The sequence below is a fragment of the Tupaia chinensis genome, unplaced genomic scaffold (assembly GCF_000334495.1).
Source record: "Tupaia chinensis unplaced genomic scaffold, TupChi_1.0 Scaffold000671_1, whole genome shotgun sequence".
NCBI lineage: Eukaryota > Metazoa > Chordata > Mammalia > Scandentia > Tupaiidae > Tupaia > Tupaia belangeri.
Genome location: NW_006160193.1, coordinates 644,495 through 660,037, shown reverse-complemented (window position 1 = coordinate 660,037; position 15,543 = coordinate 644,495). Strand labels below are relative to the sequence as shown.

The 15,543-nt window shown below is 37.4% G+C and overlaps 1 protein-coding gene and 1 long non-coding RNA gene across 5 annotated transcripts in view; one reads left to right on the top strand and one right to left on the bottom strand.

Annotated features, from left to right (window-relative positions):
- Positions 1–15,543, bottom strand: part of VRK1 (VRK serine/threonine kinase 1) — a 68,588-nt gene that overhangs the window by 19,281 nt on the left and 33,764 nt on the right. For all 3 annotated transcript variants that reach the window (XM_014592204.2, XM_014592203.2, XM_006159972.3), the window contains exons 5-11: positions 14,840–14,927; positions 11,061–11,169; positions 10,837–10,929; positions 8,022–8,154; positions 6,642–6,762; positions 6,292–6,350; positions 4,947–5,125 (exon numbers count right to left, since the gene is read on the bottom strand). In XM_014592204.2, the coding sequence (XP_014447690.1) occupies positions 4,947–5,125; positions 6,292–6,350; positions 6,642–6,762; positions 8,022–8,154; positions 10,837–10,929; positions 11,061–11,169; positions 14,840–14,927 (782 nt within the window). The remainder of the gene's footprint in view (positions 1–4,946; positions 5,126–6,291; positions 6,351–6,641; positions 6,763–8,021; positions 8,155–10,836; positions 10,930–11,060; positions 11,170–14,839; positions 14,928–15,543) is intronic.
- On the top strand, positions 3,031–15,516 carry LOC102478249 (uncharacterized). Of its 2 annotated transcripts, XR_336225.2 has the most exons (5): positions 3,031–3,254; positions 9,967–10,037; positions 10,146–10,276; positions 10,921–11,016; positions 15,247–15,516. It is a non-coding gene; the product is annotated as an uncharacterized LOC102478249 (long non-coding RNA). The 2 variants fall into 2 exon arrangements; XR_336224.2 differs by lacking the exon at positions 9,967–10,037.

Below are 15,543 nucleotides of genomic sequence, written 5' to 3'. Positions count from 1 at the left end.
AAAACTGGAAACAATTCAAACATCTATCAATAACAGGAAGGATAAAAAGTTATGGCATGGTTACAATAGAATACTATGTAATAACAAAAAGGAGCAAGCGTGTTATCTGCAACAGCATGGAAACTCAAGACATACAACTGAATGAAAGATACAAAAGAGAACATACTGTATCATGCATTACTACAATTCTTTTTTCTTAATGTCAAAACTAATTCTGGTAATGATCCATATCTTGATCTAGATGATAATTAAATGCATACATTCACTTTGTAAAATCCCATGCTTATTTGGTGCACTTTTCTGTACATATGTAACAATCTCACTTAAAAATTTAGAGGAAGAAAAGCTACTTGACAAAATTCAGACAGGTAAGAGGAGGTTCAAATTACAGAATTGAATAAAGGACCTGGGGGGGAAACTGTAAATGCTGAATCCACTTAATATAAAACTATGGCCAAACCACTAGGAAACAGAAATATATCAACTTTAACCACCTAAATTTATACAACTTATAATGTAGCAATATATACTGTATGAAACTGCAAAACCAAACTGCAAGGCCATGCTGGCTATAGACCTACTCAATGACTCTCCAAGGATGACATCAAAAGATTCCAGTCAACAGCATTTTTGTTGACTTGGGCAGACAACTTAATCAAATCCCTAGAAGAACACAGCTAATGGAGGTACTAATGTCCTTTTACCTTGCCAATCTCCTTCCAGTGAATTAAGCTATTCTTAACCTAGATGGGATAGGGATGAATTCCTTAAGGATGGACTATATGTTATTGATCTTTGTATTTCCAGAGACCCAGCCTACATCAGGTACATAAATTAGACCTTATTCGTAATTGCTGAACGTTGATGTAAGAGTACAGCTGAATCCAGTAACTGTTGTACTACACTGCCAACTCTAATTAAATTGTTTAATTCTAATAAATCATAAAAATCTTTGGCTTTGTGTTTTCTAAGGGCAGATTCATACTTGATTTCTTTTTTCTTCAGCCTCATATTATTCCAAAATTCTGTATTTTAAATAAAACTCTTTGACTATTGGGCTGAAAATACTTCCAAGTGGGTAAATTCATATTTCATACTTGTTTCTAAATATATCATACCATAATCAAGCATGGTTGCAAAAAATTGGACAGATACCCTGGTTCATTCCATTGTTGGTCAATTCCTACAGGTTTTACCATAAAGAATATCTTTTAGGAACCTAACAAGGAGTATCTATTGATTACATAAATACAAAGCATATATATTTCAAGAAATTATGACTAAGGAAAAGGAGAGGAAGCAAATATGCTAATTATAAGGATTAATATAATTCCTAGGAGTAAGTATTAGATGTAGTTCTAATGTTTTTGTTTTTGTTTTTGAGAAAGAGATTTTTGCTATAGTGCATGTATGCTAGCCAGAGAGACAGAAAGTGAGAAATAACCCCCAGGGGGATGGTCACGCCACAATCTCTTCTCTTCCTTTCTGCTCTCAGGATCTTGGACACGCCTGGTGTGAGTTTTAAGCCACCAGGTCTGGGACTCAAACTGTGGTCAACTACGTGGGAGTCCAGTGACGTAACCAGTACACCATCTGCTGGTCACCCTAAGACCACTGATAACCCTTGCATCTGATTACGGACTTTGCAAGAAAACAAACAATAACAAAAAACTAGTTTCTAAAGAAGAAAGCATTTCCTTTTAAATAGCCCCCAACTATTTGGTCAGCAGAGTTCTGCTTTTATCTGTTTTAGATGAGGAAATTTAGAACTTATTTGAAAAAAATGTTTCGCAGCTTAGGGGGGAAAAAGCTTAAGAACAATTAGTCTGGCCCAATTTTTACTTTATAAGCAAACCAAAAAAAAAAAAAAAAAATATTGGGCTGAAAATACTTCCAAGTGGGTAAATTCATATTTCATACTTGTTTCTAAATATATCATACCATAATCAAGCATGGTTGCAAAAAATTGGACAGATACCCTGGTTCATTCCATTGTTGGTCAATTCCTACAGGTTTTACCATAAAGAATATCTTTTAGGAACCTAACAAGGAGTATCTATTGATTACATAAATACAAAGCATATATATTTCAAGAAATTATGACTAAGGAAAAGGAGAGGAAGCAAATATGCTAATTATAAGGATTAATATAATTCCTAGGAGTAAGTATTAGATGTAGTTCTAATGTTTTTGTTTTTGTTTTTGAGAAAGAGATTTTTGCTATAGTGCATGTATGCTAGCCAGAGAGACAGAAAGTGAGAAATAACCCCCAGGGGGATGGTCACGCCACAATCTCTTCTCTTCCTTTCTGCTCTCAGGATCTTGGACACGCCTGGTGTGAGTTTTAAGCCACCAGGTCTGGGACTCAAACTGTGGTCAACTACGTGGGAGTCCAGTGACGTAACCAGTACACCATCTGCTGGTCACCCTAAGACCACTGATAACCCTTGCATCTGATTACGGACTTTGCAAGAAAACAAACAATAACAAAAAACTAGTTTCTAAAGAAGAAAGCATTTCCTTTTAAATAGCCCCCAACTATTTGGTCAGCAGAGTTCTGCTTTTATCTGTTTTAGATGAGGAAATTTAGAACTTATTTGAAAAAAATGTTTCGCAGCTTAGGGGGGAAAAAGCTTAAGAACAATTAGTCTGGCCCAATTTTTACTTTATAAGCAAACCAAAAAAAAAGAAAAAGAAAAAGAAATCAACAGAATTAATCATTTACTTCAGTTATATGGCTATCAAGCAACTCCACAACCTCACCTAACCTTATCTTTTAGTAATTTCTTTTGATACAAAGAATAGCTTTGTGTCAGCAATGAGTACACAAAAAGCAGTCAACTAATGAAGAAAATCTCCTAACAGTTCAACTTGGTATTCATTTTTTCTCCCTAAATGAAGCTTTCTAAATGTAAGAGATGGTCCAACAAGAAATTTCCCGGCTTCTGAACTACCCAAGGACACAAGAGAATTGTGAGGTCACAGATGTTAGCTCTGCAGCAGACTGACCTATTCAGCTGTAAAGTCAGCCAACCTGCAGAAACCAAATTTTGTACAGCATATAGGTCCACACAAAAAAGACTCGCAAAAGAAAGGGGAGCTGCCCTGGACAAGTTCTCATGGCAGCCCAGACCTTTACTCCTCAATAAGCAAAAACTTACAGAAAAGAACAATGGAAGGTAGCTGTGAACATGCAAAGAAATCTGTCCTGAGCCAAAAGGTACATGCTGTATGCTTGTGCATTTCTGCAAACAGTAAGTATACATCCTTACTAAAAAATTCCTCTCAGGCTTTCATTTCAAATCTAGATAGACATAGTTTTCGGCACATTTGCTGACCATAAAATGGAGCAGATGCAATGAAGACTAAACTCATGGAAAAAAAAAAAAAGTATTATGTAGATTCATCTGTATAATTTTAGATTCTATGAAGAAATCACAGACACCTGCTATTTGCTGAAAAATAAGTCAAATTCTTGATCTGATTTTCAAATTCCTATCTCCTTTGTAATTGAAAAGACAAAAATATGGGACCAGCAGTTATGGCTATGTCACTGGATTCCCATGTGGCCGACCACGGTTCAAGTCCCAGACCCGGTGGCTTAAACTCACATTGGGCGCGTGTACGTGCATGCCCAAGATACTGAGGGGGGAATGGAGGAGACAGGATTGTGGCGTGGCCATCCCCCCCCGAGGGGGGGGGTTGATTTCTTGCTTTCTGTCTCTCTGCCTCTCTCTTTCTGGCGTGCACACATGCCCTATAGCAAAAACCTCTCCTAAAAAAGGAAAGAAAAAAAGAAAGAAAAAAAAAATCTTTATTTTAAATTTTTTAGTACTGTGATGTATGTACTCAACAGAGACAAAGTAGGAAAGTGAAAAAGCACCACATACCCAGAGGGATGGCCATACCACAATCCCCTCTTCTCCATTCTCCTCTCAAGATTTTGGGCATGCACACACATGTGCATCCAGCATGGTTTTCAAGCCATTGAGTCTGGGACTCGAACAGGGCAGTCAGCCATGTGGGATCCAGCCACCTTAACCATCATGCCACTAGCCAACCCCAAAAATCTTTTAATATGCTCCTTCTGATTTTAAAGAGGAAAAAATTTGTTTTTAACACTTGAAATTTCCAAAGAAATCTATTGCAGTTTATAGAGTTGATGGTAAAGAATGGTCAATAATGAAAAATATACTGGTCTAAAAATAGCTTTCCCTTCTCACAGACAGTTAACATATTTATAAACAATTTTAATAAATAAAATCAATAAATTATCACTAATTTAAAAAATAACCAATTGATAAAGTTAACACTTACCTATAAAATCAAAATTTGAAAGTGATACCAGTCCTTTACATGCTTGTATAATGATTCTGCCACAAAATTCATTATTTAACATTTCTCTCAAAGAGATAATCTCCTTTTATGCAAATACATAACTTTACATGATATTACTTTGAAAACCAAAATAAAATTCAAAATAGTAAACATACCACACGGACAAACAAGAAAATTTTCAAGTGACAATTTGCAGATGATAATTTTTCAGATACCAATTTTCAAACAGTAAACATTTTGATCAATCCCACAAACAAGGTAAAATGGAGAGACCAAATCAACCCTAAGGGGTGGCTTTGGAGAAAAGAACACATAAATTACAAAATCAGTGCCCAGTCAAAATCCCTCTGCCAGACATCAGTATGATTAAGTGAAAATCCTTTTAGCTATTTAAGAGCTTGTTACTGATTGAAAGAAATACATATTTTTCTTCTACAATCCTCTGCATACTGTTCTGTACCATCAAAAGAAACTGCCTTTACAGAGAGGTGATATTTAACTGACAAGTCACGTTATTTTCTTCACTGAGCTACTATTTCACCTTTTTTAAGATTTGTTACAATTTAAACCAGAAGAAGCCCTAAGAGTAATTTAATAACAAAATTCACCCTTGTTGCTGTTTTTGCTTTCAAGCCTCCATTTTCCACAACGCTGAGTTCCAGTTTGTCATCATCCCGACTTCCTATAGCTTTAAGTCCTTGCAAAAGAATATCTCGTAAATTTTGATAAAGAGGTTTTTCAGTATAGTCCAGTAACTTCACTGTTTCCATGTATTTAGCAATTTCACCTAAAATAACAAAGTCATTTTACAACTTTTAATCACAAACTCAAGTTTTCTTACTTCTAATAACTCAGTTATAATAAAATTAGAATGCAAATGGACAATACCTTAATAACAGCTGTCGTTTTAAAATACAAAAGGACCTAGAATAAAGAAGCTATTAATTGACTGGAGGCACCAATCTGAGATGGTGTAATTCTGAGAATGACATAATGAATTTCTTGATGTGTGTGTAGATTCTAACTTTCAGTAGCACAGGTCAGGGTAGACCACCTTGTGAAGACAACGACAGAGCAAAGGCTTGGCAGACTCCTCAGTATGCCCACCTGACACATCTCACTATGTCACTGCTGGGCGCCCGCCCGGATGACTGCCTGGCCTGCTTCTGCCTTTCCTTGCTCCCTTCGCAGTCCACCCACACAGCAGAGGCCAGAGCACTCGCCCCTGGAGCTACCACAGCTCACCTCACTCGTCTAATACTCCTTACATTCTCGCTTGAAGCATGGGCCGAAGCCCTCACTGTGACCAAAAAGGACACACCCCTTAAATCCACGAGGTCCATACGGCCCTGCTGCCTGGAACGCCCTCTCCCAGGCTCATTTCCTCACCTCATCCTTCTAACTATTAAAATGTCACCTCCTTAGTGATGCTGCCTCTGTTTAAAACTTCAATCCTCCCTCCCTTTGCTCCATTCCCACATCTCTTCTTCCCAGTTTTGTTCTTTTTCCCACAATCCTAATCACATAACATACTACAAAATTCACTCGTTTGTTTCCTTTCTGCCTCTCCCACTGAATGTTAGCTTCGTGAAGGCAGAGGGGCAGGGGTGTGCTACATGTTTGACTCACTGGTGCACACCCAGTGCCTCCAACAGTCCCTGACACACAATGAAGCCTCGACAAATGACAGATGAATGAAAGAGATATGCTTCCATTCCAGAAAACACTGAGTAATAACTGAATGAGGCTCACGTACTCATTTCACAACCCACCTTTGGAAAGGGAGGTTTTGCTTTCGTTTTTGTTTTTTATTGATGGAAGCAGACCTCAGTACGACAATTACACTTAAAAATTCCCAAGCTCACACATTAAGGCCCATTCCACAGACATCAGGTCTTTTTTCCCCCCAGGAAAAAAAAAAACCCTATAAACTTATAACATGTCTTTTCCTACCTGGCTTGTTTTTCTCAGGGAAGCATTTGTCCATCAAACTTGCAATATTTTCTCTGTATCTGTTAAAAATTAAAGAACGAATCATTGTCTGAAGTTTGATGTCACAGCATGTTATTAATACTTGATAAGAGTAAACAGCACAGTAAGCAGCATTGTGTCCTACCCTAAAATGCTCACACATGTTCTTCTAAAGAAAACTGAACAGAAGACCAAGGAATCTCGGTCTCTTAACAAGTACTTTCTTATTTCTACATTAGTATCAGTTAAAACTACAGTTCTTGACAAGAAATTCTGACTAAATCTTTTGTCTTAATATTATTTTGTCCAAAATAATTTAATTTTCCCTTTACCTAATTTTGGAATCTCTAACATAGTTAGGATCTTTCAAATTATCCTCCCAAGGAAGATGGCCACTGAGCCACTGGATCATGCAGTAGCCAAGTATTTCCAAATCACCACGTCTCGATGGGGCTGCAAATACAAAAGAAGATTAGATACACTGAGATAGCTTTTAGATGGAATGTTATGTACACACAGAGCAATAAAGTAAAAGTCAACTCTATAGTCTTTTTTCATCGTAGTATTTTGACTGTATTTAATAAAAGACAATGTGTGGTGGTTAAGGCAGTTGGATTCCGCATGGTAGACTGAGGGGTTCAAGTATGAGGCCCTGTGGCTCAGAAAAACACGCCAGGTGCATGTGAGTGCATGTCCAAAATCACAAAACGAGAATGGAGGCAGAGGGACGGGATGTGACCATCCCCTGCAGAGGGTGCTTTCTACTTCCTACCTCTCTCTTTGGCAAGCACAAGCACCTTCTAGCAAATTAAAAGGAAAAAAAAAAAAAGTTAAACATTGGGCAGTATAAAAAAAGTAATTTAATTCCAACTAATAATTTACTTTAAAACCCAAAGTGGTAAGCTTTAGAGTTTCAAACTGAGACTAAATAAATCATGAAACAAGGACATATTTAATATTGCCCCAGAAAGCATGAAGAATTTTTTTGTTTGTTTGTTTGTTTTTGGAGAGGTTTTCGCTACAGGGCGCGTGCGCTCGCCAGATAGACAGAGAGAGACAGAGAGACAGAAATTAAAAAACCACCCCCCCCAGAGGGGATGGCCACGCCGCAATCCCTTCTCCTCCATTCTCCTCTCGGGATCTTGGACACGCACGCACATACTCCCAGCGTGAGTTTTAAGCCACCAGGTCCGGGACTATGTGGGAGTCCAGCAACATAGCCATTACACTAATTGCTGGTTCCCAGCATGAAGATATTTTTAAAATGTTATTCATTTTCCCCAGGTCCAAAGAACTGGGTGTCTGAGATATACAGCATTATATGAAAAAAAGAAATGACTACTGGAGAAATAAGCTGACTTCATAGATGATAAAATAAGTTACCTACTATAAAGCTGTAGCTACATAAGAAACTCATGAATTTTAGGACAAAAATAAGCACAAACCAACATTCTGATTAAGCTAAATAAAATCAAGAAAAACCCTGATGGCAGCTGAATAAACCACCTTACAGCTTATCTTGGATTATCTCTGAGAGAAGAACCCAAGGTAACTTGTTATACAAGCATAGGGTTTAACTTCTACCTTCTATCCCCATGCCACCTTGCCTCTGCCAACTCTTAGCTATCTCTGCATCTGTGCATCTGTGCCCATGTGCAGGTTTTCGGTTGAAATCGTTAGTATATCTTTCTCATCCAAGGCTGCAGACATACCCACACCATTGTGCGCATCAATGCTTGTGAATTCAATAGTGCCGTCATGACATCTTTTGGGATCCTCTTTGTACTCTTTATGAACTCCTTCTGGGCAATACCGATAAGCAAGGCCATAATCTATCAAGTAAACCTGCAAATTTCCAAGCACCAAAACAGATTAAAGCCCAAATCATTACACATTCCCTTAAAGCACAGGAACAAAATGCTTCCACTTGTGGGTGAGTTCGCCTACAAGGCCATACCATAGCATCCCAACGAGCTAAATCCAAAATGTAAACAACAGCAAATATTTAATTCTAAAAAATTTTTTATTTTTAATAAAAATGTTAAATGACCACATAGCTATAATCTGGATAATATCACTTGACTTTAAATACTGTTTTAGACAATTACGTGTCATAACATTGAAAATCCCTAATCCAACGATCCAAAATCCAAAATGCTCCATAATTGGAAACTTTTGAGTGCCAACATGATACCATAAACAGGAAAATCCACACCTGACCTCAAGTGTCAGGTCACTGCAATACAAAACACTGCAATACAAAAATATTGTATAAAATTATCTTTAGACTATGTATATAAGGCGTCCATGAAACATAAATAAATTTCATTAGACTTGAGTCTCCTTCCCAAAATCTTTCATTATGTATATGTAAATATTCCAAAATGTAAATAAAAAAAAATCTGAAATCTGAAATACTTTGGGTCCACAGGGCCAACAGGTGACGTAGTGGTTAAGGCACTAGACTTCCATGTGGTCAACTGCGGTTCAAGTCCTGGATCCAGTGGCTTGAAACTCATGCTGGACACATATGCATGCATACCCAAAATGCCAAGAGGAAGATGAAAGAGAAAAGACTGCAGCAGGCCCATGCTCCCAGGGGAGGCGGGGGGTGACTTTTCCCTTTCTGTCTGTTTCTGTCTCTTCAGCAAGCATACATACCCTATAGCAAAAACCCCTAATAAATACATTAATTTTATTATCCCTAATAAATGAACAAAATAAAATACTTCAGATCCAAGCATTGTGGATACAGGATAATCAATTTCCCCCTCATGGTACCATGTTGGCACTGTACCTGTAATTAATCTCCTCTTACACCCTAAGCCAGGATAACAAATCTTCTATTTTTACTTATAGAGTCTCAAACAAAACTGAGCACAGAATAAACCATCAATATTTGTTGCAGTACAATTGCCACTTACTACATGGAAAAGCAAATCAAGAATTAAGACTGCTAATGAAATTGACATTTGACATATTAGTTATCTTCTGTTCCTGTTTCTTTGCTTGTAAAATAATTGAATATCAAATTTATTTCGTAAAAACATTTCATAGTTCATAATTATAACTTGAACAACTTTTAGATGCTCTTACCTACATTAAATGCCATATATTAAGTCAAAACTTCATAATTAAAACTAAATCCTAATAGACACGTATCTGTGGGCATACACACATGAGTCTGATTAGTACACAAAGCTAAGATATTTGCCTTTCTTCTAGGCCATTGCCACGTAGCACAACTTTAATTCTCGGTACCTGTCACAACTGTATACATCTGGGCACAAGAGAAAACTGAGTAAAAATGGACTGGATCTTACACACACATCTAACACTAGAAGAAGAATCTTATACAAAGCATATGCCCAAAGATAACAGAGCGACAAAATATTTCCATACAAAAGCAGCACATTTCAGTCAAGTGCAATCTGATATTTTGTATTTTTATTATATTGTGTAATTCCAGTCTACTTCAGGTAATGGAAACCCTTGTTGTTCAGATTTTTTGCTGTGTCTCTGTTTGTTTGTTTCCATCCAAGAAAAGGGCTATGATAATTTCTGTGATTGCCTTTAAGACTTCTCCATTTGCTTGCTATAACAGACCAACTTTCTTCCATTATACTTACACATATCCTCTTATATCCACCATTACAGACATGCGGGAAAGGGATGTAAACATGAGATAAAAAAAAAAAGGAAGAGCCAAAGGAAAAACTAAGCAAGAGGTAAAGAGAGGTTTCAGAGAAAGAAGGAAATACAGTGACAAATAATTATATAATAATCAAAGCACCAAACATGTTTAAAAATGCTTAAATCTTCCTTTTCTATACAAGATCCTGGAAGAAGAACTTACATTAAGCACAGTGGCCCAACTATGAGTGCCAACTAAGCCTTTACCAAAACCATGGAACCAGCTTCAAGAAAAGTATATAGATCCCTGTACTCCCACTAAAATGACCCAAGGGTAAGTATATCATTAGCTTTTTTTGTTTCCTTAGAAAGTAAAAATTACAAAGAGAATGTAATAAACTTAAAAAAAAAAGTACATTTGAATTCCAAACACTAAGGGTATACAAATTTAGACAGCTAAGGTATTTCTGTAAACCAATTGATTTGAATAATCAACATGTTAAAGACCAAATTTTCCGAGTAACAGAACACTTACATTTGATGGATTTCTTGAACAAAGGAAATAAAAAAAGTGACACAGCAGACAGGCAAACATAATTCACTGGTGTACTATATAATTTTAAGCTTCCACCCCCAAACAGCTATTTGAAATTCATTTTGTATCACAAGCACTTCTTCTGAATATTATTTAGGGCAAAATAGCCAACTTGATAAAGTGCCAACAAATTACATCAAAAATGTAGAATGTTAACAAGATAAAAGTGTCAAAAGAAATATTATTACCATATCTACTTCAAAAAGTAAAACTTTTGCAGGGGTTCAAAAGTTCAAAGCAACCGCATTTGTTTTCAAACAGCACATTTAAATGGGAGAAATGAAAGTTATGAAAACTACCTGGTCAGGATTTTTGTAGCTCAGGAGCAGATTCGAGGCTTTGATATCCCCGTGTACATACTCGTGTTCGTGAATGTATTCCAGAATATCCAGCTGTGAAAGCATCACACAGAGCAAGTGAGTGCAGTACCTGACACCAACCAGCAGAGGACCGAGCATCAGCGCAGCACTGGCTTTACGGTACTAAAAACAATGTTTTAAAAACAAGAACACAGCTCACATACAATTCTTAGGCTTAGCTTCAAGACAGTTTTCCGAGAAAACCTTTTGGCATTTGCTTCATATATTTTCTGAAGGTCACTCCCAAAGCGATCTATTATCATAAACCTGTAACTAAAGACAAATAAGAAAAGCCAATGAACAAAATGTAATTCAGGAATATCTACTTTGTAATGAGTACTCTCCTTTCAAAGTATTCTCAAGGCAATGTGTAGTAGGAACATATTCTAAAAGAAACAAATACTAGCATTTGAAACACTCTCTCTCAGCTAGAAACCTTCGAAGTTCAAAGTGCTTTCCTACCCTCCCTTTAATCAGGAGAGCCTCTTCCTAGCCTCAGTGAGTTACAGGACACAATATTCAATTTAGGATAACGCCCACAGAAAATCCAACAGATTCATTCACCGTAAACATAAAACAACCTAAATAAGAATGACAGTGCTGATTTTTCTTATAAAGTTAATTTGTGTTTCTGGATATTAGCTTCCTTCCTGTGACTACTCTCCTTATTTTTAAGGGTCATTTCAGCATTATCAACATTCTATTAATATTAGGATTATCAAGGGATGCTGTAACAATAGCTAAATTCAATATTGTTTAAATGGTGCAAAAGGATTGTGCATTAAACATTTAATGTCCAAGATTTGATAAAGAACAAGTAACGGGAAAATGTGAAGACTTTTATTTTGCCACAAACCAACTTTGTCAGCCTGGCTGAGTCACATTACTTCCTTGGGCTTTGAATTCCACAGAGTAAGATAAGAGAGTAGCTATTCCCTCTTTCTGAGGTCTTCTCCAGCACTCAGCTTCTAAGAGTCCACAGCCACGTGTAGTATTTCAGCAGGTACTGAAGAGCATCGCCTGCTTGCAATAACTGCTCAGCTTTTGTTCTGAGGACCACTTTTACCTTCAGCAGCTTTCTAAATACTACTTGTCTGGTTAAATCATTCAATAATCATAAAAATCAAGACTACACTCGAAATGTCTCAAGACACCTTCCAGTGGGAATAACATTACAAATCCTCACCATCATCATAGCAGCATTTCCTGAACGCTCTGTATGAGCATGGCACTAGTCCAAGTATTAGATGTATTAATGCATTTAAGCCTTGTACAACTCCTATGAGGCAGGGACTCCTAGCACCCCCATTTCAGAGCAGAAGGAAACTAATAAGTAACTTCTCCTGTGGTATGTGGTGGATTCACACTTTTCACCACTGCTCTAAATATACTAAAATAAACAAACACTGGTAGGCTGTAAAAATCCCACTTATATGGAGGCTTCTTTGATAAAAATACAGTATGACGAGTTCAACAGGAAAGGAAGCACTAACAAACATTAAATGACAGCATGCAAAATAAAAAGTTTAGGGTCTTAATCCTCTTTTTAACTGGAAGAAAATCAGAGGACATCTTGGTTTAAACATGCTTTAATAAATAATTTATGTTGATGGAGGTAAAGTGATTTGTCCAAAGTCACACAATCATTGTAGTTAATGGCAAATATATTCCTTCATGTAAGACTTCCTGGTACTCTAACCTCCAGGAAAATGCAGAGGAAATAGTCATTTTGACTTTCTGATTCTCTCTGTATAACAGATTTTGAAAGGCTGGTATATGAGACCAGGACACATGTACATGCTTGCTTTTACAAATAAGTGATGTGATGTGTGTAATTATTTTAATAATATATGGGTAACGAAAACACGAACTCGGCTAACGGCCTGAAAGGAGGCTAAACACAACTGCTTAATTCAACAAGGGATCTACTAATAAGTCAAGCAGGTCTTTGATTTTAATCACAGATCACCCTAACACTACTCTAAACAATCCCTTAATCTTCTCACCATTTTTAAATTACAAACATTAACTGAAGCACGGTTCTATAAATTGCATAGGAACTGTTACCACATTTCTCTGGAAAGACAGCTCTACCACCAAGTAGTTAAATGAGCTATTTCTAAGGAACTCCTCTAATGCATGCTTTTCTGAGGACTTGAATAAAACATGCAAACAGCCCAATAATGATAGCAGTTAACAACTACCCTTCTTCTCAGCCTTTTCCAACAGAGTGTCGTGGGGTTCAGGCCTTCCCCATCCCCTGGATGATCACTTTGTCCTTGCCAGTAGCTGGTGGAAGTATGGGCACTGATCAAATCCTGACCAGGAAAATGAGAGACTGCAAGTCTGCCACAGTAGTCCTGGGAAAGGTTTCCTTGTTGCCAGAAAGTGAAACTCATAAGATGCAACAGCATTTCCTATTACTGGGTACTGCAGCTGCATGTGAAGCTTAGAAATGGGGCAGCCACCTTGAGACCACACAACAGAGAAACAGCAGACCAAAGCCAAGATGAGGAAAGCAAAGGTTCACCGTAAAGACCTGGGCCATGATGAAAGCTTAAGATAGCTGAGTCTAAGTTTTTCTCTACTTGTAGCAGAAAGCATCCTCACCAGTATGTGCATGCCTCCAGCTCCAAAGTAAATCTACTCTTCAAGTTTCAGCTACCAAACTTACTCCATGAAATTCCATTCGTTTACTCAAATATTTTAGGAGTTTGGATTACACATCAAAGTATGAGTGGTTTTCTCCAACTCAACTACGCTAACTGTGTTCTCTGGATTCCTATGACACGAGTCAGAATTACACAATTTTGCAATTAGTTGTCTCATAGTTGATTTTTTTTCCCTCTCATCAGCTAGACTGAAACCCTTATAAGGGGATGGATTTTAATATTCTGCGGTAAGATTATGTTCTAACATAAAATACCGAGTGGAATCCTGAAGAGCTTCTTTCTACATAAAGAACATGGAGGGTTTCGTTTATTTTTAAGGGCAGAAAGTAAAACAAACAAACAAACAAAACGCCACAGAGTCCATTTGGCGTTGTTCCTCCTTGTCACCTGGCCCCAGTTACTGATACTGCTCTCTAGAAGTTCCCCAGATTACAGAGGTTCTTCCCTCCTAACAGAGTGCCAGCCTGCTGCTATGGAAAGCAGAGGACACAGATAACATCTTATCTCTGTCCTGCAAATTCCATAGTACAGCTGAAGAACCAGCAATACTGTTAAGTGCTCAGTAAATAGTCTTTGACTGACGTGTTACCATGGAAAACCGTATATGATTAAATTTAACAGAGTTTTGGGCTCAATGGTCTGGTGGTTAAAGCAGCTGGATCCCATGTGACAAACCAAGCAATCAAGTCATGGACCTGAAGGTTTGAGAAGCACACTGGGTGTGTATGTGTGCATGCCAAAATCCCAAAAGGAGAGATAGAGGAGGGAGGTGGAGGGAGGAGGAGGAAAGGAGAAAGAGGAGGAAGATGGAGGGAAGAAGAGGAAAAGAAGAATAGGAGGAAGAAGAAAAGAAAAAAAGGAAGGAGGAGAAGAAAATTTTTAAATTTCAAGTTTGAGCAAAAAACAACACGCATATTGATAAGCCTTTGGAATCAGAACAGGTTTTAAGAATTTCAGCCAGCAATGTGATGAAGCAGCATTTACAGACGAAAACAGAGTCAAACAGAGATGGCTAACTTGCCAGAGGTCAGAATCTCGCCCTACACCCATCAGCTGCCTGCCAGGACTGAAGCCCAACTGCTAGACCTGACCAAGTACCAGCTATTTGCTACAGGAGTACCCTCCTCTAAACTGGCCTTTCAGTAGTCTGTGCCCTAGTTTTCTGTTAGAATGCAGTTCATTATGTAAGAACAGTGGATAGTTTAACAAAACCAACCGGACTGTGAATGCTCAAAGCAGACAGAAAAGAAACAAATTATGTATAATTTTACCTTTTTCCATTTTTATCATGCAGACCAGACCCCCAATACTTAGGAACACCCAGGTACTTCAATTTATGGGCACGAATCCATTTCTGAACTACAAGTTAAAACAGATGCTTGTGATAGCAAATTTTAAACATAGATGATATTTTCTTTAAAAATCATTAAGAGCAGAAAAACTTATATAGGCAATAAGATTTCATTCACCTTTACTCACAAAAAAAAGAAAGAGTACAGTATAAACATAATCATTTTTATTAGCCTACAAAATTTTTTATCCTATATGTAACATAGCCTTTAAATGAAAAAAAATATAAAAAGTTTTTAAAAAAATAAAAACCATAGTACTAAAGTTATAGTTACTATTATTACATAAATGTTTACTTGCTTCTCTAAGACCTATTTTTTAATTCCAGGCAAAACTTTCCCTAATCTGAACATCCTCAACCAGAAAATCAGGATCTTCTTAAGAAACTACAAAGCTCTGCACCGTCTCACGAGGAGAATCCCTGGATTTGAGAAGGAAAAGGGACAGAGTATGGGCAGGAAAGACAAGGAGCAATGGGGCTCTAAGTCCTGTCCTCTGTCCTGACACTGTGCTCTACTGCATCAGTTGTGGTATCCCCCAGGTTATGTTCTCCAGAATTTAGAAAAATACTCAAAAGGATTTGGAGCTCCTTGGGTCACACACATAGATTAGGATTCTCAATTTT